Source organism: Pseudophryne corroboree, chromosome 7 (genome assembly GCF_028390025.1).
Source record: "Pseudophryne corroboree isolate aPseCor3 chromosome 7, aPseCor3.hap2, whole genome shotgun sequence".
Lineage (NCBI taxonomy): Eukaryota > Metazoa > Chordata > Amphibia > Anura > Myobatrachidae > Pseudophryne > Pseudophryne corroboree.
Genome location: NC_086450.1, coordinates 270,297,747 through 270,325,324, shown reverse-complemented (window position 1 = coordinate 270,325,324; position 27,578 = coordinate 270,297,747). Strand labels below are relative to the sequence as shown.

The following is a 27,578-nucleotide window of genomic DNA, read 5'->3' as shown; positions in this document are numbered from 1 at the left end:
GAGGAGGAGGAGGGGAGTTAGGTAAGTTATATAACTACTCATAGTATGTTTGAAATTCTAAAACTATGCGCATAGGATCGTAAGTAATCGCTCCGGAACTGCGTCTCTTAATTTTAGCAATCAAACCAGATGTCCTCTTTTGTCTAAGTTTACTAGCTAAGACAGAATCGGCCTTGTCTGCTTTATCATAATATTTTTGTTGGAGCCATTTCAAAATATAAGCAGATTTGTGAGAGAGAATGGTATTAAGTCTGCCGCTCAGAGAAATGATCTGAATCAGCAGAGGTGCCGTGGGATTTTGCTTATGTTGAGCAAGAAGAGAGGAAATTTCATTTTCAAGTTGAGAAATTTCTCTATGGGCTTGCTTCTTTCGGAACGCTGCCCTACTAATAAATTTACCCCTGAGTGTTGCTTTGTGTGCTTCCCAGATAATACCCTTCGACGCCTCATCAGTCAAATTAAAATCAAAGTACTCAGATGTGGCAGACTTAACATCCTCAAAAAATGAGAGGTCCAATAACATATTATCATCCAAATGCCATGAGCAGGATCTGTGTTGGGACGAAAATGTATCTAAGAGAATATAAGGCCCCTCATGGTCTGTCCATGAAAGGGGTGTTATACATGCCGCCGCTACCCTGGAAGCAAGCGGTCTTGATACAAAGATCATGTCAATGCGAGAATAAATTAGGTGGGGACCAGAAAAATGAGTGTAGTCTCTAGCTGTCGAGTTTTTAAGATGCCACGTATCCAAAACCGCTAGCCTTGTTAGACCTTTGCAAAGCTTAAAAGAGGTGCGAATAACTTCAGGTGAATGTTTTAAATTCCGTGAAGCAGATTTGTCTACAGAGGGGTCCAATACAGAATTAAAATCCCCACCTATTATCGAATTGCCTAGCATGGATTTTTCTATCCGTTTGAATAATTTTGAAAAGAACAAGCTTTGACCCGTGTTGGGAGCATAAAGACTAACCAAAGTAATTTCTTCTGCCCCTATGGAACCCACCAATATGAGGTACCTACCATCTGCATTGGACACACTTTTAGAAAGGACAAAGGGAACATTGTTAGAAATCAGAATCGCCACTCCCCTCTTTTTACATGGAGCTGAAGCAAAAAAGTGTGAGGAAAGCGCGTACCTCTTAGTTGAGAGTGTTCTCCAGAAAGATGCGTCTCTTGCAGTAGTACAATATTTGCTTTTTCCTGTCTACACGCCCATAACACTAGAGTACGACGTTTAGGTGAATTCAGACCATTAACATTTATGGAAAGCATTTTAAACCCCATGATACGTTAAATATGGGGAGCACATATAAGGCTCAGATACAAGTCTAAGCCCAAGAGTGGGAGACCAGTCGGATTCAGGGAGAGGGGAGGAGAGCAGAAGGGTCAGAGAAAGAGAAAGAAAAGAAAAACGACAAAAGGAGGCCTAAATAGGCCAAAACCCTGTAAGAAAAAAAAAAAACAACAGAGGTGGCTAACCAGAACATACATTATGAATATTACATACATACGTCAGGGTAGGGGGGCGGTTTATTTCACAGATTATAACCCTATGCGAGGCCCTCAAATTAGAACTAGAATTATAAAAGAAGCAACGGACCCGCACTAGAAGTTGCAGATTGAGTATAAACCCTTAGTAATAGAACTAGGAAATCAACAAACACTAACAGTTCCAGCTATCATAAAGGGAGAGTAAAACAAAGAGAAAAAATACTTCCCAAACAATACCATATCATCAGTTCAAGGTGGATTAGCATTGTCCAGTCTGCCTCAATGGATTGTGGACCATTGCGGTTGCGGAGGGCGGGAACGTTGAGGCTTGGGTGACCCTTGTGAAGAGGCAGACATGGAGGGGTCTGGAAGAATGTTTAAGTCCAGCAGCAGCTTCTGCCCTTGTTCCAAAGTTTTAGCTGTACGAATGGTGGCGTCTGCCAAGACCTGAAGCTGAAAAGGAAAGTTCCAGCGACATTTGATATTGTTTTGACGGAGTACACTTGTAATCCGTTGTAAGTCCCTCCTCTTTTGTATGGTTGATGGAGCAAGGTCTTGGAATATTTGAATATTCATACCCTTATATAGAATATCTGGAGTGTCTCTAATCGCCGCCATTAATTTCTCTTTGGTGCGATAATAGTGTAGTCTTGTAATGATATCTCTCGGTTGATGTCCAGATGGAGGTTTCGCCCTGAGAGCCCGATGGGCTCTGTCCAAGAGCAGTTCGTTATCCTGCAGGTCAGGAGCAATGTGTTTGACTAAATCTCGGAGGAAAGAAGTGAGGGTGGTCGGAGAAATTATCTCTGGTACAGTTCTGATTCGCAAGTTATTCCTCCTTGATCTATTTTTGATATTTTCTTGTTTTTCCTTGAGATCGTTGATTTCTGTGCGTACAAGAGAGTTCTTTGTCCATTACTCCTTGATATCTGCATAAATCATCGCTTTTAGACTCCAAGGCATCAGTACGTGATCCAGGAGAGGTCAGTTCAACCTTAAAGTCGTCCACTGCCTTTTTAAGTTCCTGTTGAAACGTTGTTTTAATCCCTTCCACAAGGGTGGAAAGCATGGTCTGAATATTGGGATCAACAGATAGGTCAGATGGAGATTCGGGAGAAGACGGGCTACTCCTATCGGACATTTGTGAGGAACTTTTGTTCTTGGGGGTGAACATGGCAGGAGTCGTAGCGGTGGAGATTTTTAATTTTGTAGGGCATAGTATTGAAATGACAAGACCGTAGGAGCTTGGGTAAGGATCCAGTTAATGCAAATATAGATGTGAGGGCCTTGTAAGGAGGTACTTAGGACATCATAAATTAAAGGTAAACAAAATTCTTGATATAACTTCCTGATGGCTTCTCGAGATTAATAGGAATACCAAATAATCACCTAGCTGCGGAGGTTAAAATCGGCAGAGTAAAGAAGGAATATTCACTTAATGCTGGGTAATCGGAGTAAGGGAGTGACCCTAAAGGATTGGTAGCAATGGAGGGAACATAGGAAGTCAGTCAATTGTATGTGCTATTCAAACTTGCTATGAGTCTGAAGTATATCCGGCACTCCAGTGATGGTGGGACCGCGGTAAACCTAGACCGGCGGGGGGTATATAGAACTGTAAACAGCTAGGACTGTGTGAGGATACTGTTTCATAAACTGCAGAGCGAATGGCAATAGCCACAAGATGGTGCTGGAGTATCGCTAGTGTAGAGAAACAGCTCATATATTACAGTATAGTAATTGCAGGAGCTTAGCTTTTCATGGGATAAAGGAAGCCCACATGCACAAGCACATGCACTGATGCTAAGACCTTAGGAGGAGCCAAATATGAGTGATAGATGGAGAGTGAGGGAGAGCACCCCCTATGTTGGACTCACCACCTTCCGAAGGGGGACTACCAGGTCTCTGCTATAGGTATCCCAGGTCGCCCTCAATATAATTCAACCGGGGAAGAGGAGGTCAGAGCGTGCCAACAGCCTGGCAATCAGGGGGGGTCTGCGCCAATGGCAGAGCAACAGGGGGTCTTTGAGCAATAAACAGCAGTGCCCGTCATCTGGGAGTCAGCAGCAGCGTTATCCACAAGTCCCTGCACTCCCGGCTGGTTACACAAAGTTGGTGGCTGGGAGGCGGACGCACCGGGTCTGGAGAGTGTTCCCCTGCAACAGTAGGACTGGGGCGCTGAGGGGATAAAGTAACCACCTATACTAATTGGGGTCATGTGGTTTACCATAGAAAATGATACCCCCACCCCAAAAAAGGTGTGGCAACCTTTTTTTGCGGCGACCATTTCCATATTGACCTTTCACCCTGTCGACATTTTGTACCTGTCCTCATTTTGTAGTGTCTACCTTCTACATGTCAACCAATTGACCCTGTCGAACTATTGCATGTTGGCCATATGGGGTCAACCTAATGACTGTCGACCTAAGTCTGGTTGACCCAATGATCCCTACCCTAGATTTAGACAGATGGAAACAAGGGCCGTGATACGGGAGATTCAATTTATGAGATTCTCGTACATAGGTCATGGCAATAACTCTGTTACTTACACATACAATGGAAACCATGCTTGGGAAACAGAGATGGAAAAGTGCAAACAGCAGCAGCAAATGTGAATATTAGTCTATGAAATGTAAAAAGGAGATAAATACATCACACAAACATATGTTACCATTGTATACGTCACTAATTAGACCCCCATCATGAATCACTATAGCTAAGGTCAATTCAAAGATCTAGATAGAAAACATTTCAAATTAAAGAGGACAAGTGATCATCACATGTGAATGTAAAGGTGTGTACACACAGTGAGATCCCTGCTATGTTCGATTTTGACTATGAGATTTCCCTTGAACTCCCATCCAGAGCCCTGATAGCACAGATAGACGAAATATCAAGCACAGATAGTCAAAATCTGTACTATGTACAATTTTGACTACGTGCCAATTTTGACTATACTTTGTACCAGATAGTACACTAGATAGTCAAGATTGACTTGCCTGCACAGTCTATCTAGCCTTACGATACCGACCCCACGGGAGCGTGCATCGGGATCGAATCTGTATCGCAAGCTGCCTAACACCTTGAGATATGCACTGACTAATCTTACAGATTTATCTCACCATGTGTATACACCTTAAGAAAGAGGATTTTATGATCAGCATGGAAGGGTATTCTTTACAGTTGTGCCCTTTTCTCTTAAAAGGACTTTAAAAACCCTGATTGTATTAAATTATTGGTCACGATTGACTCTGCATCAACAGAAAGTACTCGGCTAAAGCAGACACTTCAGGATTGGATCAAGTGATCGTATTGCTAACTGTCAAGGGACAGATAAGCTCTCCTGTTGCCAAGAACTGTGGTCAAGCATTGGGGTGATCTATAGACCACCAGGCCAGGGGCAGGATTTGGACAGGAACCTATTGTTGGACATCTCTAAAATGGCTTTAAAGGGAGAAGTCATAATCATGGGAGACTTTAATTTACCTGATGTAAATTGGGAGGGGTCTTTTGCAAGTTCAGCTATAAGTGGCAAATTTCTACATTCCTTACAGGGAGCATCTCTCAAGCAATTGGTGAGGGAGCCCACTCGCAAAGACTCAATATTAGATCTAATTCTTACAAATGGTGATAGGATATCTGATATATATGTGGGTGAGCACCTGGGATCCAGTGATCATCAAGCAGTATGGTTTAGTATAAAGACAGGATCCAACTCCTGTCACACAAAAACAAAGGTGTTGGATTTTAGAAATGCTGACTTTGTGAAAGCAAAAAAGATGGCTTTTAGGAAATACAAACAGACTCAAAATAATAACGACAAAGAGGTGTATCTGGACAGACGGAAGGATGCTAAGAAAGTGATCAGACGTGCAAAGGCAGAAGCTGAGGAGAAAATAGCCCAGTCAGTAGATAAAGGGGGCAAAACTTTTTTTAAGTATATAAGTGAAAGGAGAAAATCAAATGGAGGAATAATAAGACTTAAGACAGAGAGTGAGCATTTGGTGGAGGGAGACAAGGCAATAGCAGATCACCTAAATAATTATTTTTGCTCAGTATTTACTACAGAAGAAGGGATGGGGCCACAGTTAAGTTGCAAGGACATTCATAAAAATAAGGTACATGAAAATACATTTACAGAGGAGAAGGTCCTAACAGAACTTTCAAAACTAAAAGTGGATAAATCAATGGGACCAGATGGGATACACCCAAGGATACTCAAAGAGCTAAAAGATGTGCTGGTTACACCTTTAACAGAATTATTTAACCAGTCACTAAATACAGGTGCTATTCCAGAGGACTGGAAAAGAGCAAATGTAGTTCCACTGCACAAAAGTGGAAGCAAGGAAGAAGCAAGTAACTACAGACCAGTAAGCCTTACATCAGTAGTAGGGAAAGTAATGGAAAAACTATTAAAAGAAAGAGTAGTGGAATATCTTAAATCAAACAACTTACAGGATCCAAAACAGCATGGATTTACTGGTGGGAGATCATGCCAAACAAATCTTATTGACTTTTTTGACTCTGTGATGAAAATAATAGATCAAGGGGGAGCTGTAGATGTAGCATATCTAGACTTTAGTAAGGCATTTGACACTGTCCCACATCGCAGACTGCTAAATAAACTTGAAAGCCTGGGGGTGGATTATAAATCAGTTAAATGGATAAGAACCTGGTTGCAGGATAGGAAACAGACAGTCGTAGTTAATGGAGTGCAATCTATGGAGGGAAATGTTACCAGTGGAGTACCCCAGGGATCTGTACTTGGTCCAGTTCTCTTTAATATCTTTGTTGGTGACATTGCAGATGGTATTGAAGGGAAGATATGCCTTTTTGCAGATGATACAAAGATATGCAACAGGGTAGACACACCGGGAGGGGTCAAACAAATGATTAATGACCTAGGTAGGCTTGAGAAATGGTCAAGAACGTGGCAACTACAGTTTAATGCTAAAAAATGCAAAATCATGCACTTGGGTCTCAAAAACCCAAAGGCTAAGTATAGTATCAAGGGTACTATAATGGAAACTACTGAGGAGGAAAGAGATTTAGGAGTCACTATTTCAAGTGACTTGAAGGCAGGAAAGCAATGCAACAAAGCAATGAGAAAGGCAAGTCAGATGCTTGGTTGCATAGGGAGAGGAATCAGTAGCAGGAAAAAAGAAGTGATAATGCCACTGTATAGGTCATTGGTACGGCCCCATCTGGAATACTGTGTCCAGATCTGGAGACCCTCTCTCCAGAAGGATATAAATACATTAGAGAGTGTACAAAGAAGGGCAACTAAAATGGTGCATGGCCTACATCACAAAACTTACCCGGAAAGACTAAAAGATCTTAACATGTATAGTTTGGAGGAGAGAAGGGAAAGGGGGGACATGATAGAAACTTTCAAATATATCAAGGGTCTTAACAAAGTTCAGGAGGGAAACATTCTTCAAAGGAAAAGAAGTATTAGAACTCAAGGGCATACATTGAGACTGGAGGGGGGGGGGAATTCAGGGGAAGGGACTGGAGGGAGGGAGGTTCAGGGGAAATTTAAGGAAAAATTACTTCACAGAAAGGGTAGTGGATAAGTGGAATAGCCTCCCATCAGAGGTGGTAGAGGCTAAGACTGTAGGGCAATTTAAACATGCTTGGGACAGGCATATGAATATCCTTACAAAGAATTAAGGTTAAAAAAGGGTTGAGATTGCCTAAAGGATAAAATAAAAAAGGGGCAGACTAGATGGGCCAAGTGGTTCTTATCTGCCGTCAAATTCTATGTTCCTATGTTTCTAAGAAATATAAAGATGCAGTGTGGGTTTCAATGTATTTCCATATGGAATTTAGTACTAGAATCATTTTACTGAATTTTTTACCTTTTCACATATATCATTCAAAGCCGCAGCCAAGACACGATAAGCAGAGGTCTTGCCCCCAAAAGGTTCTCCAACAATCATAAAACCATGGCGCACAATCATCATTTCATATATTTGCAAAATCTTTTCTGCAAAGAAGCTGGTCATCTGTAAATTCATGCGCTCACAGTTTTCCTTTATAGCTTCCATGAAGATGTTATAATCTGCTTTGGGAAGTGTCACTCCAGGAAAGAGATCTGACGTAATCCCCTGTACAGTAGGAAGAGCAGACAGAATCATAAACTCAAGGTTGTTAAAAGTTATATTTACATAGGATTGATATATTTAAAAAATGAAAAACTAGGACACATTTGCGGGGATCAACCCGCATTGAAAGCTATTACATAAATAATATGGAAATTATATTGCGTGAAAGCAAAAATAAGAATTTACTCACCGGTAATTCTATTTCTCGTAGTCCATAGTGGATGCTGGGTACTCCGTAAGGACCATGGGGAATAGACGGGCTCCGCAGGAGACTGGGTACTCTAAAAGAAAGATTAGGTACTATCTGGTGTGCACTGGCTCCTCCCTCTATGCCCCTCCTCCAGACCTCAGTTAGGGAAACTGTGCCCGGAAGAGCTGACACTACAAGGAAAGGATTTGGAATCCAGGGTAAGACTCATACCAGCCACACCAATCACACCGTACAACTTGTGATAACTATACCCAGTTAACAGTATGAACAACAAATGAGCCTCATTAACAGATGGCTCATAACAAAACCCTTTAGTTAAGCAATAACTATATACACGTATTGCAGAGAGTCCGCACTTGGGACGGGCTCCCAGCATCCACTACGGACTACGAGAAATAGAATTACCGGTGAGTAAATTCTTATTTTCTCTGACGTCCTAGTGGATGCTGGGTACTCCGTAAGGACCATGGGGATTATACCAAAGCTCCCAAACGGGCGGGAGAGTGCGGATGACTCTGCAGCACCGCATGAGCAAACTCAAGGACCTCCTCAGCCAGGGTATCAAACTTGTAGAATTTTTGCAAACGTGATTGACCCCGACCAAGTAACAGCTCGGCAAAGTTGTAATGCCGAGACCCCTTGGGCAGCCGCCCAAGAAGAGCCCCCTTCCTCGTGGAATGGGCTTTTACTGATTTAGGATGTGGCAGTCCAGCTGCAGAATGTGCAAGTTGAATCGTGCTACAGATCCAGCGAGCAATAGTCTGCTTAGAAGCAGGAGCACCCAGCTTGTTGGGTGCATGCAGGATAACAGCGAGTCAGTATTTCTGACTCTAGCCGTCCTGGAAACATAGATTTTCAGGGCCCGGACTACATCCAGCAACTTGGAGGCCTCCAAGTCCCGAGTAGCCGCAGGCACCACAATAGGTTGGTTCAAATGAAACGCTGATACCACATTAGGGAGAAATTGGGGACGAATCCTCAATTCTGCCCTGTCCCTATGGAAGATCAGATAAGGGCTTTCACATGACAAAGCCGCCAATTCTGACACACGCCTAGCCGAAGCCAAGGCCAAATATATATATGACCACTTTCCACGTGAGATACTTCAACTCCACGTTCTGAAGTGCCTCAAAACAATGTGATTTCAGGAAATCCAACACTACGTTGAGATCCCAAGGTGCCACTGGAGGCACAAAAGGGGGCTGAATATGCAGCACTCCCTTAACAACGTCTGAACTTCAGGCAGCATCTTTCCTAGCCTTTAACAGCGTAGGAATCACTTCATCTGGAACGCCCTTTTCCGTTAGGATCCGGCGTTCAACCGCCAAGCCTTCAAACGCAGCCGCGGTAAGTCTTGGAACAGACAGGGCCCCTGCAGTAACAGGTCCTGTCTGAGAGACAGAGGCCACGGGTCCTCCGAGATCATTTCTTGTACTTCTGGGTACCAAGTTCTTCTTGGCCAATCCGGAACTACGAGTATAGTTCTTACTCCTCTTTTACTTACTATCCTCAGTACCTTGGGTATGAGAGGAAGAGGAGGGAACACATCAACCGACTGGTACACCCACGGTGTCACTAGTGCGTCCACAGCTATCGCCTGAGGGTCTCTTGACCTGGCGCAATACTTTTTTAGCTTTTTGTTGAGGCGGGACGCCATCATGTCCACCTGTGGCCGTTCCCAATGGTTCACAATCTGCATGAAGACTTCTGGATGAAGTCCCCACTCTCCCGGGTGGAGGTCGTGCCTGCTGAGGAAGTCTGCTTCCTAGTTTTCCACACCCGGAATGAACACTGCTGACAGTGTTAGTACGTGATACTCCGCCCATCGGAGAATCCTTGTGGCTTCTGCCAACGTCATCCTGCTTCTTGTGCCGCCTTGTCGGTTTACATGGGCGACAGCCGTGATGTTGTCTGACTGAATCAGCACCGGCTGGTTTTGAAGCAGGGGTTCTGCTTACCTTAGGGCATTGTAAATGGCCCTTAGGTCCAGAATATTTATGTGTAGGGAAGTCTCCTGACTCGACCATTGTCCTTGGAAATTTCTTCCCTGAGTGACTGCTCCCCAACCTCGGAGGCTTGCATCCGTGGTCACCAGGACCCAGTTCTGAATGCCGAATCTGCGGCCCTCGAGAAGATGAGCACTCTGCAGCCACCACAGCAGAGACACCCTGGCCCTCGGGGACAGGGTGATCAGCCGATGCATCTGAAGATGCGATCCTCACTTGTCTAACAGGTCCCACTGAAAGTTCCTTGCATGAAACCTGCCGAAGGGAATTGCTTCGTAAGAAGCTACCATCTTTTCCAGGACTCGCGTGCAATGATGCACCGACACCTGTTTTGGTTTCAGGAGGTCTCTGACCAGAGATGACAACTCCTTGGCCTTCTCCTCCGGGAGAAACACCGTCTTCTGTTCTGTGTCCAGAAACATGCCCAATATCAGCAGACGCGTCGTAGGAACCAGCTGCGACTTTGGGATATTCAGAATCCAGCCGTGCTGTTGTAGCACTTCCTGAGATAGTGCTACTCCGATCAACGACTGCTCCTTGGACCTTGGAGATCGTCCAAGTACGGGATAATTATAACTCCCTTCTTTCGAAGGAGTATCATCATTTTGGCCATTACCTTGGAACACACCCTGGGTGCCGTGGACAGACCAAACGGCAACGTCTGGAATTGGTAATGGCAGTTCTGTACCACAACCTTGAGGTACTCCTGGTGAGGTGGGTAAATGGGGACATGTAGGTAAGCATCCATGATGTCCAGAGATACCATGTAATCCCCCTCTTCCAGGCTTGCAATAACCGCCCTGAGCGATTCCATTTTGAACTTGAACTTCCTTATATAAGTGTTCAAGGATTTCAAATTTAGAATGGGTCTCACCGAACCGTCTGGTTTCGGTACCACAAACATTGTGGAATAGTAACCCTGTCCCTGTTGAAGGAGGGGAACTTTGATTATCACCTGCTGGAGGTACAGCTTGTGAATTGCCGCCAGAACTACCTCCCTGTCCTGGGGAGTAGCTGGCAAGGCTGATTTGAGGTAACGGCGAGGGGGAGATGCCTCGAATTCCAGCTTGTATCCCTGAGATACCACTTGTAGAACCCAGAGATCCACCTGTGAGCGAACCCACTGGTCGCTGAAGTTCCGGAGATGCGCCCCCACCGCACCTGGCTCCGTCTGTGGAGCCCCAGCGTCATGCGGTGGACTTAGTAGAAGCAGGGGAGGATTTTTGTTCCTGGGAACTGGCTGTCTGGTGCAGCTTTTTCCCTCTCCCCCTGCCTCTGGGCAGAAAGGAAGCACCTTTGATCCGCTTGCCTTTCTGAGGCCGAAAGGACTGTACCTGATAGTACGGTGCTTTCTTAGGTTGTGAGGGAGCCTGAGGTAAAAATGTCGATTTCCCAGCTGTTGCTGTGGATACGAGGTCCGAGAGACCATCCCCAAACAATTCCTCACCCTTAGAAGGCAAAACCTCCATGTGCCTTTTAGAATCAGCATCACCTGTCCACTGCCGGGTCCATAATACCCTCCTGGCAGAAATGGACATTGCATTAATTCTAGATGCCAGCCGGCAAATATCCCTCTGTGCATCCCTCATATATAAGACGATGTCTTTAATATGCTCTATGGTTAGCAAAATAGTATCCCTGTCGAGGGTATCAATATTATCTGACAGGGTATCAGACCACGCTGCAGCAGCACTACACATCCATGCTGAAGCAATTGCAGGTCTCAGTATAGTACCTGAGTGTGTATATACAGACTTCAGGATAGCCTCCTGCTTTCTATCAGCAGGCTCCTTCAAGGCGGCCGTATCCTGAGACGGCAGTGCCAACCTTTTTTGACAAGCGTGTGAGCGCCTTATCCACCCTAGGAGATATCTCCCAACGTGACCTATCCTCTGGCGGGAAAGGGTACGCCATCAGTAACTTTTTAGAAATTACCAGTTTCTTATCGGGGGAACCCCGCGCTTCTTCACACACTTCATTCAACTCATCTGATGGGGGAAAAAACACTGGCTGCTTTTTCTCCCCAAACATAATACCCTTTTTAGTGGTACCTGGGTTAATGTCAGAAATGTGTAACACATTTTTCATTGCCGTAATCATGCAACGGATGCCCCTTGTGGATTGTGTATATGTCTCATCCTCGTCGACACTGGAGTCAGACTGTGTCGACATCTGTGTCTGCCATCTGAGGTAGCGGGCGTTTGTGAGCCCCTGATGGTCTTTGAGACGCCTGGGCAGGCACGGGCAGAGAAGCCGGCTGTCCCACGGCTGTTACGTCATCCAGCCTTTTATGTAAGGAGTTGACACTGTCGGTTAATACCTTCCACATATCCATCCACTCTGGTGTCGACCCCGCAGGGGGTGACATCACATTTATCAGCACCTGCTCCGCCTCCACATAAGCCTCCTCATGAAACATGTCGACACAGCCGTACCGACACACCGCACACACACAGGGAATGCTCTGACTGAGGACAGGACCCCACAAAGTCCTTTGGGGAGACAGAGAGAGAGTATTCCAGCACACACCACAGCGCTATATAAACAGGGATTTACACTACACAAAGTGATTTTCCCTATAGCAGCTATACAATACAGTTTTGCGCCTAAATTTAGTGCCCCCCCTCTCTTTTTTACCCTTTGAGCCTGGAAACTGCAGGGGAGAGCCTGGGGAGCTGTCTTCCAGCGGAGCTGTGAAGAGGAAATGGCGCCAGTGTGCTGAGGGGGATAGCCCCGCCCCCTTTTCGGCGGGCTTCTCCCGCTCTTTTATTAATATTATGGCAGGGGATTTTTACACATATATAGTTTATTAGACTATATTATGTGTTGTTTTGCCAATTTAAGGTACTCTAATTGCAGCCCAGGGCGCCCCCCCCCCCCCAGCGCCCTGCACCCATCAGTGACCGGAGTATGTGGTGTGCATAGGGAGCAATGGCGCACAGCTGCAGTGCTGTGCGCTACCTTAATGAAGACCGGAGTCTTCAGCCGCCGATTTCCAGGACGTTCTTCTTGCTTCTGGCTCTGCAAGGGGGACGGCGGCGCGGCTCCGGGACCGGACGACCGAGGCTGGGCCTGTGTTCGATCCCTCTGGAGCTAATGGTGTCCAGTAGCCTAGAAGCCCAAGCTAGCTGCAAGCAGGTAGGTTCGCTTCTCTCCCCTAAGTCCCTCGTAGCAGTGAGTCTGTTGCCAGCAGATCTCACTGAAAATAAAAAACCTAATAAATACTTTCTTTTCTAGAAGCTCAGGAGAGCCCCTAGTGTGCAACCAGCTCGAGCCGGGCACAGATTCTAACTGAGGTCTGGAGGAGGGGCATAGAGGGAGGAGCCAGTGCACACCAGATAGTACCTAATCTTTCTTTTAGAGTGCCCAGTCTCCTGCGGAGCCCGTCTATTCCCCATGGTCCTTACGGAGTACCCAGCATCCACTAGGACGTCAGAGAAATACAGGCTGTACTGAAATTGTTTGCGTTTGGACATTTAAAGCATATTTAAAGTTCACAATGTATCCTGTCTATATGCATATAAAAATATGTCTACTGAACAATTAACTATTTTTAAAGCTCAGTACGCTATACATGCCTATTATGATGCTTTAAATTTGTTCATCACAAATACAGAATACAGATTGGATAGAAAAAAGTTTTGAAATAAAGCTTTCTAGTAGAGAGCATATGGTATATGGAATACATACCTATTACCGGCGGCCGAGATCCCGACTGTCATGATCCAGACAGTGGGATCTCGGCCACCAGTATGCCGGCAGCAGGGTGAGCGCTAGAAAGCCCCTTGCGGGCTCGCTGGGCTCGCCACAGGGTCTATTCTCCCTCTATAGGTACCGTGGACACCCACAGAGGGAGAAAAGCCTGCGGCGCCGGTATTCCGGCAGCGGCATTTCACCGCCTGTTGAGATGGGTGGTCTTCTGTTTGCCGGCGGTCGGGCTCCCGGCGCTCAGTATACCGGCGCCGGGAGCCCGACAGCCGGCATACCGACAATTATTTTCCCTCGTGGGGGTCCACGACCCCCATAGAGGGAGAATAAAATAGTGTGGCGCGCGTAGCGCGCCACCGTGCCCGTAGCGTGGCGAGCGCAGCGAGCCCGCAAGGGGCTCATTTGCGCTCGCCAAGCTGTCGGTAAGCCGGCGGTCGGGCTCCCGGCGCCGGGATGCTGGTCGCCGGGAGCCCGACCGCCGGCCACCCGTAGTGAACCCGTTGAGATTCCCGGCATCAGCATTGTGGCCACCGGGATCCCCAACAGGTGGTCTTGTGATTGCCTCCCTGGTATATGGTATAAAATTGTGTTGTCAACAGAAATATACAGTAGTATATTCTGGATGCAGAAAACAGCAAATTCCATAAGAAACAATACACAAAGAACTATATAACAGTATATTTAAAAACAAATGCATATATTATCTCTTTCTTGGAAAAAGCTAACATGGAAAAATGATATATGAATCATTATTTTTTAGATTATACATTTAATATAAATTACACACAAAAGAAAATCATGTGGGCTTTTTTCACTTGGGATTCTTTTCTACTTTCCAGATTATCTATGATGATCGCCTAATGACCTCCTGTGCCCTAACACAGTGGCGTAATTAGCAAGTTCTGGGCCCTGCTGCAAAAATATGCTTCGGGCCTTTCCCCCTTTCCTCTTAAAATGTCCCATACTGGTGTTTCCAGTTCTTTAAATACGCCCAGTAGTGCCCCAGTTCTTTAAAAGCCCAACAGTATTGCCTCCAGTTTTAAAATGAACCACAAGAGTTCTTATACCCTCCTTGGCGTGTCCCCCTCCCCCATAGTACAAGCGTTGCATTATGTTAATTGGTGTCTTTCCAGGCTGGTACACAGGGCCGCCATCAAAAATTGTGGGGCCCAGTACTGACAAAATAGGCAGACGACACCCCCGGGGTGGAGCTGCGGATATACTGTATGTATGTATGTATATATATATATTTATATATATATATATCTATATCGTATATATATATATATATATATATATATATATATATAAATATAGAGTATGTGGACATCCGCACAAAGCTGTATCAGTAGGAGACAACACGGTGGTGCTCAACTCCAAGGAATTTCGGGTTCCTGATAATAGTCTTTTGAAAAAAGAGGGCACTCACCAAGATTTCATAAAAGAAGGTCAGAAGGTCATTTATTAATACATCCACAAGTCGACGTTTCGATCACATCCAAGTGATCTTTGTCAAGACAGCAAAACAGTGTTGTTTGGTGACAGAGCACCAGAAGCAGTATGTCCAACAAGTTCACATACACAAGTATTATTTATACCATCATCAATCTGAGTCAGCCAGCCCCACCCACATGTGTCACTTCCTGTCAGGTTATAAGCTGTAATGGGACATTAAATAGCCAGTAAATATATATTTTGTAGTCACAAGAGGAGTATGTATTAGTCCTGAGTGTTGCACCCCAAACCGAAGACACCATACACTTTAAAATGTGTTATTGTAGCTCATAGAGCCGGGCACATCGAAACAGGAAGTGTATGTGCGTTCCAACGGCTCATGGAACGCACGCGCATACCGGAAGTGACTCGCGTATACCGGAAGTGATGCTTTAACCATGCCAACCGGAAAGATATAAACGTGTAATTGCGGAGACAAAACTAGTAAACAGTTGTCATGGGGATGCTATAAGATCATAGCATAAGGTGACGGAAGTGGCTCGCGTATACCGGAAGTGACACGCGTAGTCATGACAACACAGAACAACATCAAAAAAGCATAATTACTTGGTCGTTGTCATGGGGAGAACACATAACATTGGGTCAGCTGGAATATCAAATTGGTGATGGTGCACAATATCCTCCCATATTAAAACATAACTTTTAATAATACCATTAAAATATAACACAAAATAAAATTACATATCTCGGGCCCCGGAAACATAGGGCTTTAGTGAGGCCGCCATAGCCATGGCCGGCGTCAAGAAAGCCACCATGTACTCAAAACGTGTGGCCACACATATATGAATACATGTTTATAAAGCAAAAAAATAAGAATTTACTTACCGATAATTCTATTTCTCGTAGTCCGTAGTGGATGCTGGGAACTACGTAAGGACCATGGGGAATAGCGGCTCCGCAGGAGACTGGGCACAAAAGTAAAAGCTTTAGGACTACCTGGTGTGCACTGGCTCCTCCCCCTATGACCCTCCTCCAAGCCTCAGTTAGGATACTGTGCCCAGACGAGCGTACACAATAAGGAAGGATTTTGAATCCCGGGTAAGACTCATACCAGCCACACCAATCACACCGTACAACCTGTGATCTGAACCCAGTTAACAGCATGATAACAGAGGAGCCTCTGAAAAGATGGCTCACAACAATAATAACCCGATTTTTGTAACAATAACTATGTACAAGTATTGCAGACAATCCGCACTTGGGATGGGCGCCCAGCATCCACTACGGACTACGAGAAATAGAATTATCGGTAAGTAAATACTTATTTTCTCTAACGTCCTAGTGGATGCTGGGAACTCCGTAAGGACCATGGGGATTATACCAAAGCTCCCAAACGGGCGGGAGAGTGCGGATGACTCTGCAGCACCGAATGAGAGAACTCCAGGTCCTCCTCAGCCAGGGTATCAAATTTGTAGAATTTAGCAAACGTGTTTGCCCCTGACCAAGTAGCTGCTCGGCAAAGTTGTAAAGCCGAGACCCCTCGGGCAGCCGCCCAAGATGAGCCCACTTTCCTTGTGGAATGGGCTTTTACAGATTTTGGCTGTGGCAGACCTGCCACAGAATGTGCAAGCTGAATTGTACTACAAATCCAACGAGCAATAGTCTGCTTAGAAGCAGGAGCACCCAGCTTGTTGGGTGCATACAGGATAAACAGCGAGTCAGATTTTCTGACTCCAGCCGTCCTGGAAACATATATTTTCAGGGCCCTGACTACGTCCAGCAACTTGGAGTCCTCCAAGTCCCTAGTAGCCGCAGGTACCACAATAGGCTGGTACAAGTGAAACGCTGAAACCACCTTAGGGAGGAATTGAGGACGAGTCCTCAATTCTGCCCTGTCCGTATGAAAAATTAGGTAAGGGCTTTTATAGGATAAAGCCGCCAATTCTGAGACACGCCTGGCTGAAGCCAGGGCTAACAGCATTACCACTTTCCATGTGAGATATTTTAAGTCCACAGTGGTGAGTGGTTCAAACCAATGTGATTTTAGGAACCCCAAAACTACATTGAGATCCCAAGGTGCCACTGGAGGCACAAAAGGAGGCTGTATATGCAGTACCCCCTTGACAAACGTCTGAACTTCAGGAACTGAAGCCAGTTCTTTCTGGAAGAAAATCGACAGGGCCGAAATTTGAACCTTAATGGACCCTAATTTTAGGCCCATAGACAGTCCTGTTTGCAGGATATGCAGGAAACGACCCAGTTGAAATTCCTCTGTAGGGGCCTTCCTGGCCTCACACCACGCAACATATTTACGCCAAATACGGTGATAATGTTGCACGGTTACATCCTTCCTGGCTTTGATCAGGGTAGGGATGACTTCATCCGGAATGCCTTTTTCCTTCAGGATCCGGCGTTCAACCGCCATGCCGTCAAACGCAGCCGCGGTAAGTCTTGGAACAGACAGGGTCCCTGCTGGAGCAGGTCCTTTCTTAGAGGTAGAGGCCACGGGTCCTCCGTGGGCATCTCTTGAAGTTCCGGGTACCAAGTCCTTCTTGGCCAATCCGGAGCCACGAGTATAGTCCTTACTCCTCTCCTTCTTATGATTCTCAGTACCTTGGGTATGAGAGGAAGAGGAGGGAACACATACACTGACTGGTACACCCACGGTGTTACCAGAGCGTCCACAGCTATTGCCTGAGGGTCCCTTGACCTGGCGCAATATCTGTCTAGTTTTTTGTTGAGGCGGGACGCCATCATGTCCACCTTTGGTTTTTCCCAACGGTTCACAATCATGTGGAAGACTTCTGGGTGAAGTCCCCACTCCCCCGGGTGGAGGTCGTGTCTGCTGAGGAAGTCTGCTTCCCAGTTGTCCACTCCCGGAATGAACACTGCTGACAGTGCTATCACATGATTTTCCGCCCAGCGAAGAATCCTTGCAACTTCTGCCATTGCCCTCCTGCTTCTTGTGCCGCCCTGTCTGTTTACGTGGGCGACTGCCGTGATGTTGTCCGACTGGATCAACACCGGCTGACCCTGAAGCAGAGGCCTTGCTTGACTTAGGGCATTGTAAATGGCCCTTAGTTCCAGGATATTTATGTGAAATGACGTTTCCATGCTTGACCACAAGCCCTGGAAATTTTTTCCCTGTGTGACTGCTCCCCAGCCTCTCAGGCTGGCATCCGTGGTCACCAGGACCCAGTCCTGAATGCCGAATCTGCGGCCCTCTAGAAGATGAGCACTCTGCAACCACCACAGGAGAGACACCCTTGTCCTTGGAGACAGGGTTATCCGCTGATGCATCTGAAGATGCGATCCGGACCATTTGTCCAGCAGATCCCACTGAAAAGTTCTTGCCTGGAATCTGCCGAATGGAATCGCTTCGTAAGAAGCCACCATTTTTCCCAGGACCCTTGTGCATTGATGCACTGACACTTGGCCTGGTTTTAGGAGGTTCCTGACTAGCTCGGATAACTCCCTGGCTTTCTCCTCCGGGAGAAACACCTTTTTCTGGACTGTGTCCAGAATCATCCCTAGGAACAGCAGACGTGTCGTCGGAATCAGCTGCGATTTTGGAATATTTAGAATCCACCCGTGCTGTCGTAGTACTACTTGAGATAGTGCTACTCCGACCTCTAACTGTTCCCTGGACCTTGCCCTTATCAGGAGATCGTCCAAGTAAGGGATAATTAAGACGCCTTTTCTTCGAAGAAGAATCATCATTTCGGCCATTACCTTGGTAAAGACCCGGGGTGCCGTGGACAATCCAAACGGCAGCGTCTGAAACTGATAGTGACAGTTCTGTACCACAAACCTGAGGTACCCTTGGTGAGAAGGGCAAATTGGGACATGGAGGTAAGCATCCTTGATGTCCAGAGACACTATATAGTCCCCTTCTTCCAGGTTCGCTATCACTGCTCTGAGTGACTCCATCTTGAATTTGAACCTTTGTATGTAAGTGTTCAATGATTTCAGATTTAAAATAGGTCTCACCGAGCCGTCCGGCTTCGGTACCACAAACAGCGTGGAATAATACCCCTTTCCCTGTTGTAGGAGGGGTACCTTGATTATCACCTGCTGGGAATACAGCTTGTGAATGGCTTCCAATACCGCCTCCCTGTCGGAGGGAGACGTTGGTAAAGCAGACTTCAGGAACCGGCGAGGGGGAGACGTCTCGAATTCCAATTTGTACCCCTGAGATACTACCTGCAGGATCCAGGGGTCCACTTGCGAGTGAGCCCACTGCGCGCTGAAATTCTTGAGACGACCCCCCACCGTACCTGAGTCCGCTTGTAAGGCCCCAGCGTCATGCTGAGGACTTGGCAGAAGCGGGGGAGGGCTTCTGTTCCTGGGAAGAGGCTGCCTGCTGCAGTATTTTTCCCCTTCCTCTGCCCCGGGGCAGATATGAGTGGCCTTTTGCCCGCTTGCCCTTATGGGGACGAAAGGACTGAGCCTGAAAAGACGGTGTCTTTTTCTGCTGAGAGGTGACCTGGGGTAAAAAGGTGGATTTCCCAGCCGTTGCCGTGGCCACCAGGTCCGATAGACCGACCCCAAATAACTCCTCCCCTTTATACGGCAATACTTCCATATGCCGTTTGGAATCCGCATCACCTGACCACTGTCGCGTCCATAACCCTCTTCTGGCAGAAATGGACAGCGCACTTACTCTTGATGCCAGAGTGCAAATATCCCTCTGTGCATCTCGCATATATAGAAATGCATCCTTTAAATGCTCTATAGTCAATAATATACTGTCCCTGTCCAGGGTATCAATATTTTCAGTCAGGGAATCCGACCAAGCCAGCCCCGCACTGCACATCCAGGCTGAGGCGATTGCTGGTCGCAGTATAACACCAGTATGTGTGTATATACTTTTTAGGATATTTTCCAGCTTCCTATCAGCTGGCTCTTTGAGGGCGGCCGTATCAGGAGACGGTAACGCCACTTGTTTTGATAAGCGTGTGAGCGCCTTATCTACCCTAGGGGGTGTTTCCCAACGCGCCCTAACCTCTGGCGGGAAAGGGTATAATGCCAATAATTTTTTAGAAATTAGCAGTTTTTTATCGGGGGAAATCCACGCTTCATCACACACCTCATTTAATTCATCTGATTCAGGAAAAACTACGGGTAGTTTTTTCACACCCCACATAATACCCTTTTTTGTGGTACTTGTAGTATCAGAAATGTTCAAAGCCTCCTTCATTGCCGTGATCATGTAACGTGTGGCCCTACTGGAAAATACGTTTGTTTCCTCACCGTCGACACTGGAGTCAGTGTCCGTGTCTGGGTCTGTGTCGACCATCTGAGGTAACGGGCGCTTTAGAGCCCCTGACGGTGTTTGAGACGCCTGGACAGGTATTAACTGTTTTTCCGGCTGTCTCATGTCGTCAACAGTCTTTTGTAAAGTGCTGACGCTATCACGTAATTCCTTCCATAAGACCATCCAGTCAGGTTTCGACTCCCTAGGGGGTGACATCACTATTACAGGCAATTGCTCCGCCTCCATACCATTTTCCTCCTCATACATGTCGACACAACGTACCGACACACAGCACACACACAGGGAATGCTCTGATAGAGGACAGGACCCCACTAGCCCTTTGGGGAGACAGAGGGAGAGTTTGCCAGCACACACCAGAGCGCTATATATATACAGGGATAACCTTATATAAGTGTTTTTCCCTTATATAGCTGCTGTATTTATTAATCTGCCAAATTAGTGCCCCCCCTCTCTTGTTTTACCCTGTTTCTGTAGTGCAGGACTGCAGGGGAGAGCCAGGGAGCTTCCCTTCAACGGAGCTGTGAGGGAAAATGGCGCTTGTGTGCTGAGGAGATAGGCCCCGCCCCCTTCTCGGCGGCCTTTCTCCCGCTTTTTTAAGGAAAAACTGGCAGGGGTTAAATGCATCCATATAGCCCAGGAGCTATATGTGATGTATTTTTAGCCATCTAAGGTGTTTTTATTGCGTCTCAGGGCGCCCCCCCCCAGCGCCCTGCACCCTCAGTGACCGGAGTGTGAAGTGTGCTGAGAGCAATGGCGCACAGCTGCGGTGCTGTGCGCTACCTTATTGAAGACAGGACGTCTTCTGCCGCCGATTTCCCGGACCTCTTCTGTCTTCTGGCTCTGTAAGGGGGCCGGCGGCGCGGCTCTGGGACCCATCCATGGCTGGGCCTGTGATCGTCCCTCTGGAGCTAATGTCCAGTAGCCTAAGAAGCCCAATCCACTCTGCACGCAGGTGAGTTCGCTTCTTCTCCCCTTAGTCCCTCGGTGCAGTGAGCCTGTTGCCAGCAGGACTCACTGAAAATAAAAAACCTAATTTAAACTTTTACTCTAAGCAGCTCAGGAGAGCCACCTAGTATGCACCCTTCTCGTTCGGGCACAAAAAACTAACTGAGGCTTGGAGGAGGGTCATAGGGGGAGGAGCCAGTGCACACCAGGTAGTCCTAAAGCTTTTACTTTTGTGCCCAGTCTCCTGCGGAGCCGCTATTCCCCATGGTCCTTACGGAGTTCCCAGCATCCACTAGGACGTCAGAGAAACCATAGAAATACACCATGACTATAGATCATTATAGAAAGATCCCATATGGGTTAGCTTCATTTAAACCTTGCGGAGTAAGTGTCTCTAACTCAAAGATCCACCGTGATTCACGCTGTTTCAATTTTAGTTCCCTATCACCGCCTCGAATTGAAGGTGGAATATGGTCAATTAACATACATTTGAGACTTGAAACTGAATGTTTATGTTGTAACCAGTGTTTGGCTACTGGTTTGTCCGTTTTGTTGGTCTCCAGAGCCTGTCTGATTGAATAACGGTGGTTCGCCATACGTTCACGAAAACACCGTGTGGTAAGTCCAACATAGTAAAGCCCACAGGGACAGATAATAATGTAGATCACAAACTCAGACGTACACGAGAGCTTATATTTGATTGGGATCCGTTTTCCACTATGTGGGTGGGCAAACGAAGAACCACTCGTCATAGATCTGCATGTTGTGCAATCAGGGCACCGGAAACAACCTGTTTTCTTCCTCGTCAGCCATGTTTGATTCACGATTTGTGGTTGCATAGTTGGACGCATCAGCAACTGTCGTAAATTAGGCCCTCTATGATAGGAGTGCATAGGAGGTCTTTGGCTCAGACCCTCCAATTTGGCATCTGTTGCAACTATGGGCCAAACGTAGATGTAAAGATGAGTCGACCAGGGTCAGAAACCTGCACCAAGCTTTGATCCTGGTCGACTCATCTTTACATCTACGTTTGACACAAAGGCCAAGACTGCTGAGAAAGCAATCAGGAAGCACTGGCCCATAGTTGCAACAGATGCCAAATTGGAGGGTCTGAGCCAAAGACCTCCTATGCACTCCTATCGTAGAGGGCCTAATTTACGACAGTTGCTGATGCGTCCAACTATGCAACCACAAATCGTGAATCAAACATGGCTGACGAGGAAGAAAACAGGTTGTTTCCGGTGCCCTGATTGCACAACATGCAGATCTATGACGAGTGGTTCTTCGTTTGCCCACCCACATAGTGGAAAACGGAACCCAATCAAATATAAGCTCTCGTGTACGTCTGAGTTTGTGATCTACATTATTATCTGTCCCTGTGGGCTTTACTATGTTGGACTTACCACACGGTGTTTTCGTGAACGTATGGCGAACCACCGTTATTCAATCAGACAGGCTCTGGAGACCAACAAAACGGACAAACCAGTAGCCAAACACTGGTTACAACATAAACATTCAGTTTCAAGTCTCAAATGTATGTTAATTGACCATATTCCACCTTCAATTCGAGGCGGTGATAGGGAACTAAAATTGAAACAGCGTGAATCACGGTGGATCTTTGAGTTAGAGACACTTACTCTGCAAGGTTTAAATGAAGCTAACCCATATGGGATCTTTCTATAATGATCTATAGTCATGGTGTATTTCTATGGTTTTTTGCTTTATAAACATGTATTTATATATGTGTGGCCACACGTTTTGAGTACATGGTGGCTTTCTTGACGCCGGCCATGGCTATGGCGGCCTCACTAAAGCCCTATGTTTCCGGGGCCCGAGATATATAATTTTATTTTGTGTTATATTTTAATGGTATTATTAAAAGTTATGTTTTAATATGGGAGGATATTGTGCACCATCACCAATTTGATATTCCAGCTGACCCAATGTTATGTGTTCTCCCCATGACAACGACCAAGTAATTATGCTTTTTTGATGTTGTTCTGTGTTGTCATGACTACGCGTGTCACTTCCGGTATACGCGAGCCACTTCCGTCACCTTATGCTATGATCTTATAGCATCCCCATGACAACTGTTTACTAGTTTTGTCTCCGCAATTACACGTTTATATCTTTCCGGTTGGCATGGTTAAAGCATCACTTCCGGTATACGCGGGTCACTTCCGGTATGTGTGTGCGTTCCATGAGCCGTTGGAACGCACAGACACCTCCTGTTCCTATGTGCCTGGCTCTATGAGCTATGTTTTTTTGGTTAAAGCGTCACTTCCGGTATACGCGAGTCACTTCCGGTATGCGCGTGCGTTCCATGAGCCGTTGGAACGCACATACACTTCCTGTTTCGATGTGCCCGGCTCTATGAGCTACAATAACACATTTTAAAGTGTATGGTGTCTTCGGTTTGGGGTGTAACACTCAGGACTAATACATACTCCTCTTGTGACTACAAAATATATATTTACTGGCTATTTAATGTCCCATTACAGCTTATAACCTGACAGGAAGTGACACATGTGGGTGGGGCTGGCTGACTCAGATTGATGATGGTATAAATACTTGTGTATGTGAACTTGTTGGACATACTGCTTCTGGTGCTCTGTCACCAAACAACACTGTTTTACTGTCTTGACAAAGATCACTTGGATGTGATTGAAACGTCGACTTGTGGATGTATTAATAAATGACCTTCTGACCTTCTTTTATGAAATCTTGGTGAGTGCCCTCTTTTTTCAAAAGACTATATATAAATATATGTATATATATATATATCTATATATATATATATATATACACACACACACATGTCCACATAAATATATATATAGATTCACATGCATGACACTGAAATAGCCAGATTCACATAAAATACATTTAAATAGCCAGATCCACACACAAAAAAAAGATATTTAAACAGGCAGAACCACATAGAATACAGTACATACAGTACATTGAAAAGGCCCGAACCACAAAAGAAAACAAAAGAGAGTAAAAAGCCAGAGCTTAGTCTAGGTAGGAAACACAGCAGAATACAAACACAGCAGTTTAACATTAAAATCATTTATCGTTACTAAATGACTTATGCCACACTAACATCTCCCACCTGCGACTCTCAATCACACCATCATCTCTTCCCTGTATCTCTCAGCCACACCATCATCTCCACCCTGTATCTCTCAGCCACACCATCATCTCCACCCTGTGTCTCTCAGCCACACCATCATCTCCACCCTGTGTCTCTCAGCCACACCATCATCTCCACCCTGTGTCTCTCAGCCACACCATCATCTCCACCCTGTGTCTCTCACCATCCCTCTCACATTGTGTCTCTCAGCCTCCCCCTTCACTCTGTGTCTCTCAGCCTTCCACTCTTCAGTCTGTGCCTCTCAGCCTCACCCCCTTCAATCTGTGCCTCTCAGAATCCCACACTTCACTCTGTGTCTCTCAGCAAGCCCACATGGCCATCTTTAGGAGCGGGCGAGCCGTGCAAGCACCCACCAGCCACCAACCCTCTCCGGCGTCTGCTTACATGTAGACACTGTTTGCGTGGTCCTGCCCCGTCCCTTTGCACTGGGCACATTATCAATGTCATGATCCTGACTTTGTTCCTCTTGTCTTAGTAGCTTATCATGACTTACCTAAGCCAAAAGTCTGCAGTCCAGTGTTTCCTGCTTACTGGGTTTAGCCCAGCTTACCAGTTCTAATATATCCTGTTTGGCTGTGTTCAATGTCTAAGAGGTTTGTTCAGCATACAAGCTGCAGTTTGTGTTGCTAGCTGCTGAATAGCCACGTGTGTGTGTAATCTGCAAAGTGTTGAACTCGGCAGGGAAATCTGCCTTTGCTGCAATTGCTCAGTGATCCCAGCGCGGCATTTGAAATGCCACCGGCAAGCCTGTCACACTCACTACTGCCTGCCGATGTACAACACTTTCCAGGCCCAGGACAAAAGTCCTGACAGCCCCCCTCCTTGATGGCAGTCCTGCTGGTACACACAGTTGAGAAATACTTTGTATGGCCAGTGCAGCAAGGGATGTTATCGGTAAATGAACTATATGTGTTTACTTAAACAAGGGTATAAAATTGTTAGTAATGAGTCCATTTTAAACAGGCAGTAGTAGAGCTGAAACAAGTCTATAGTCACAAGGGGAATCCTTTTTGGACTTTGAAAATAGCACTAAAAGGGTTGGTATTTTTATTTCTTATAATACATAGGTAGATGTTTCCCTATATTCCTTTGTCCAGTAGATGAAAACAATTGCCGGAAAAAAAAAGGTTTTAAAAATAGACTATGATTGCCTCTATTTATAGTAATCAGTATTCAAAGTACTGTATAAGCAAAACCTTTTCTGTGATCTCGAGTGTCAGTCTCTGCTCTGCATATGATTCGGCTACTGCCACAACTAGTATACATGTGCCACGTATAACTAGTCCAAGGTTTAAAACAGGTTACCTTCCTCCATATACTGTATGTGGCGAGCTTACACTTCCATGGGGGCAGATGACATTTCTGCTATACAAGAACTAGGCATCCCCAGGCTTGTTGTGGTGCCGGCTGAACGCCTGGCTGTATCAGGTAGCTTCCTTGGTAGGCGGTGAAAGGGGAGACTAGTTATACACAGCACAAGTATAGTTGCAGCGGCACTCGCAGGGCTGTTATTAGGGCTGGGCGAACCATGCAATCGCACGGGGCGCCTGCGGCCTGCAGCTGCACAGTATCCCATGCAGACTGGCCATCTGCATGGCATACTGTTGAAAATGTCCTTCCCAAAATGGCCATTTTGGAAGGGACAATCAAATCACTAGAGGCAGGAGCAAGTGTCGGGACCGTGGCTGAGGAAGACAGTGGCGACAGCAGCATGAAATCCCTGACCACAATCAGGTAGTACTGGGGCATATTATGTGAGTGAGCCATATATTAAGGCGACAGGGAAGGGCATAACTGTGGGGCATATTATGATGAAAGAGGTATTACTGTGTGGGGCATAATATGGTGCAAGGGGTATTACAGTGTGGGGCATCATATGGTGCAAGGGGTATTACAGTGTGGGGCATTATATGGTGCAAGTGGTATTACTGTGTGAGGCATAATATGGTACAAGCGGCATTACTGTGCGGTGCATAATATATTTAATTTTTTCTTTCCTGTGGTAGCCAAGGTCTGGGGGTGTAGGGTAGTCTTTTCCTGCAAGGCCACACCCATTATCATGAGACCACGCCCATTGTAGGGCCAAAATGGTCTAGAAACGGCCCTGGGTAGCTGACCTATATGCAGAGGCAATCAGTGTGGGAGGGGGTTCTACTTTTTTTTCGCAATTGTATGCAATTGTTGGACAAAGGAAAACAATATATCTACCTGTGTATTATATGGACCAAAAATACTAACACAAGTTCTTGTTGTTATAGACTTGTTTTAGCTCTACTGTTGCCTGTTAAAATGGAATCATATTACTAACAAGTACGCCCATAAAAAAATATGGTTTCAGGACCCTGCTCAGGTTCGATTGCAGATTTTGCTAAAAAGCAGGATCTGCAACTGTTTCTATTGCATGCTGGGGGCCGCTCAGTGCAGGGTAAGGCCGCCCAGCATGCTACCCTCCACACAGCGGCTGTGACAGCAATTTACATTGCAGTCGCAGCAATTGTGGACAACCTTTGCCCGTACTGCGGCCATGTTTTTAATCAGAGCGCTGCGTGTGACGTCACATAGGCGCCCCGAAAATGGTTCAGCCCGCTCATTTTAGCCATCACACCCCCGCAACGCCATAATGCCGCCCTCCCAATGCCCGCCTCTATCACTCAAAGTGATCCTCACTCTGCACATTTGATGGATTTATAACCGGCTTATTGTTGTTACTGACCTATATGATTTTTGCTTTAAACCAAATATACTCTTTCAAGCATAGATTATGTTGAAGGCTTTGATCACCTATATTTTATATTTATATATCTACTGCATTTAATCTATAATATGGGAAGTTTTAGAACTTGTTTTCAGTATTTTATTCACTTGTTTAAATAAACGCATATATTTAATTTACTTATAACCATTCCTTGCTGCATCGGCCATACAAAGTATTTTTCCACTTTAATTCAGACAACTGAAAGAGTTGCCTGTCGTTGCCGGCAGCACAAGGTCACATACCTCTATAAATCCCCTTCATCCCAGATCAGTGGATGGGAAGGAAGCCGCCGCCAGCCGCCGATGACGTCATGATGTTGTAGTGGCCGACCGCCAAACTCCATTCTGGGGCACAAATCCGGCAACGATATCTGCGGTCAGAGACTGCCACGTCACTGCCGGACCGGGGGCACACAGAGGCGGGGGCTGGGGGCAGCAGGTTCCATGTGATGCAACCTGGCTAGGT

The 27,578-nt window shown here is 46.1% G+C and overlaps 1 protein-coding gene and 1 long non-coding RNA gene across 2 annotated transcripts in view; one reads left to right on the top strand and one right to left on the bottom strand.

Annotated features, from left to right (window-relative positions):
• The window catches only part of DNAH7 (dynein axonemal heavy chain 7), a 1,092,938-nt gene that overhangs the window by 536,566 nt on the left and 528,794 nt on the right, over positions 1 to 27,578 (bottom strand). The window contains exon 29 of the mRNA XM_063934143.1: positions 7,353 to 7,601. Within this exon, the coding sequence (XP_063790213.1) occupies positions 7,353 to 7,601 (249 nt within the window). The remainder of the gene's footprint in view (positions 1 to 7,352; positions 7,602 to 27,578) is intronic.
• LOC134945089 (uncharacterized) overlaps positions 1 to 27,578 on the top strand; it is a 37,985-nt gene that overhangs the window by 4,058 nt on the left and 6,349 nt on the right. The gene's annotated exons all lie outside the window — the stretch shown is intronic.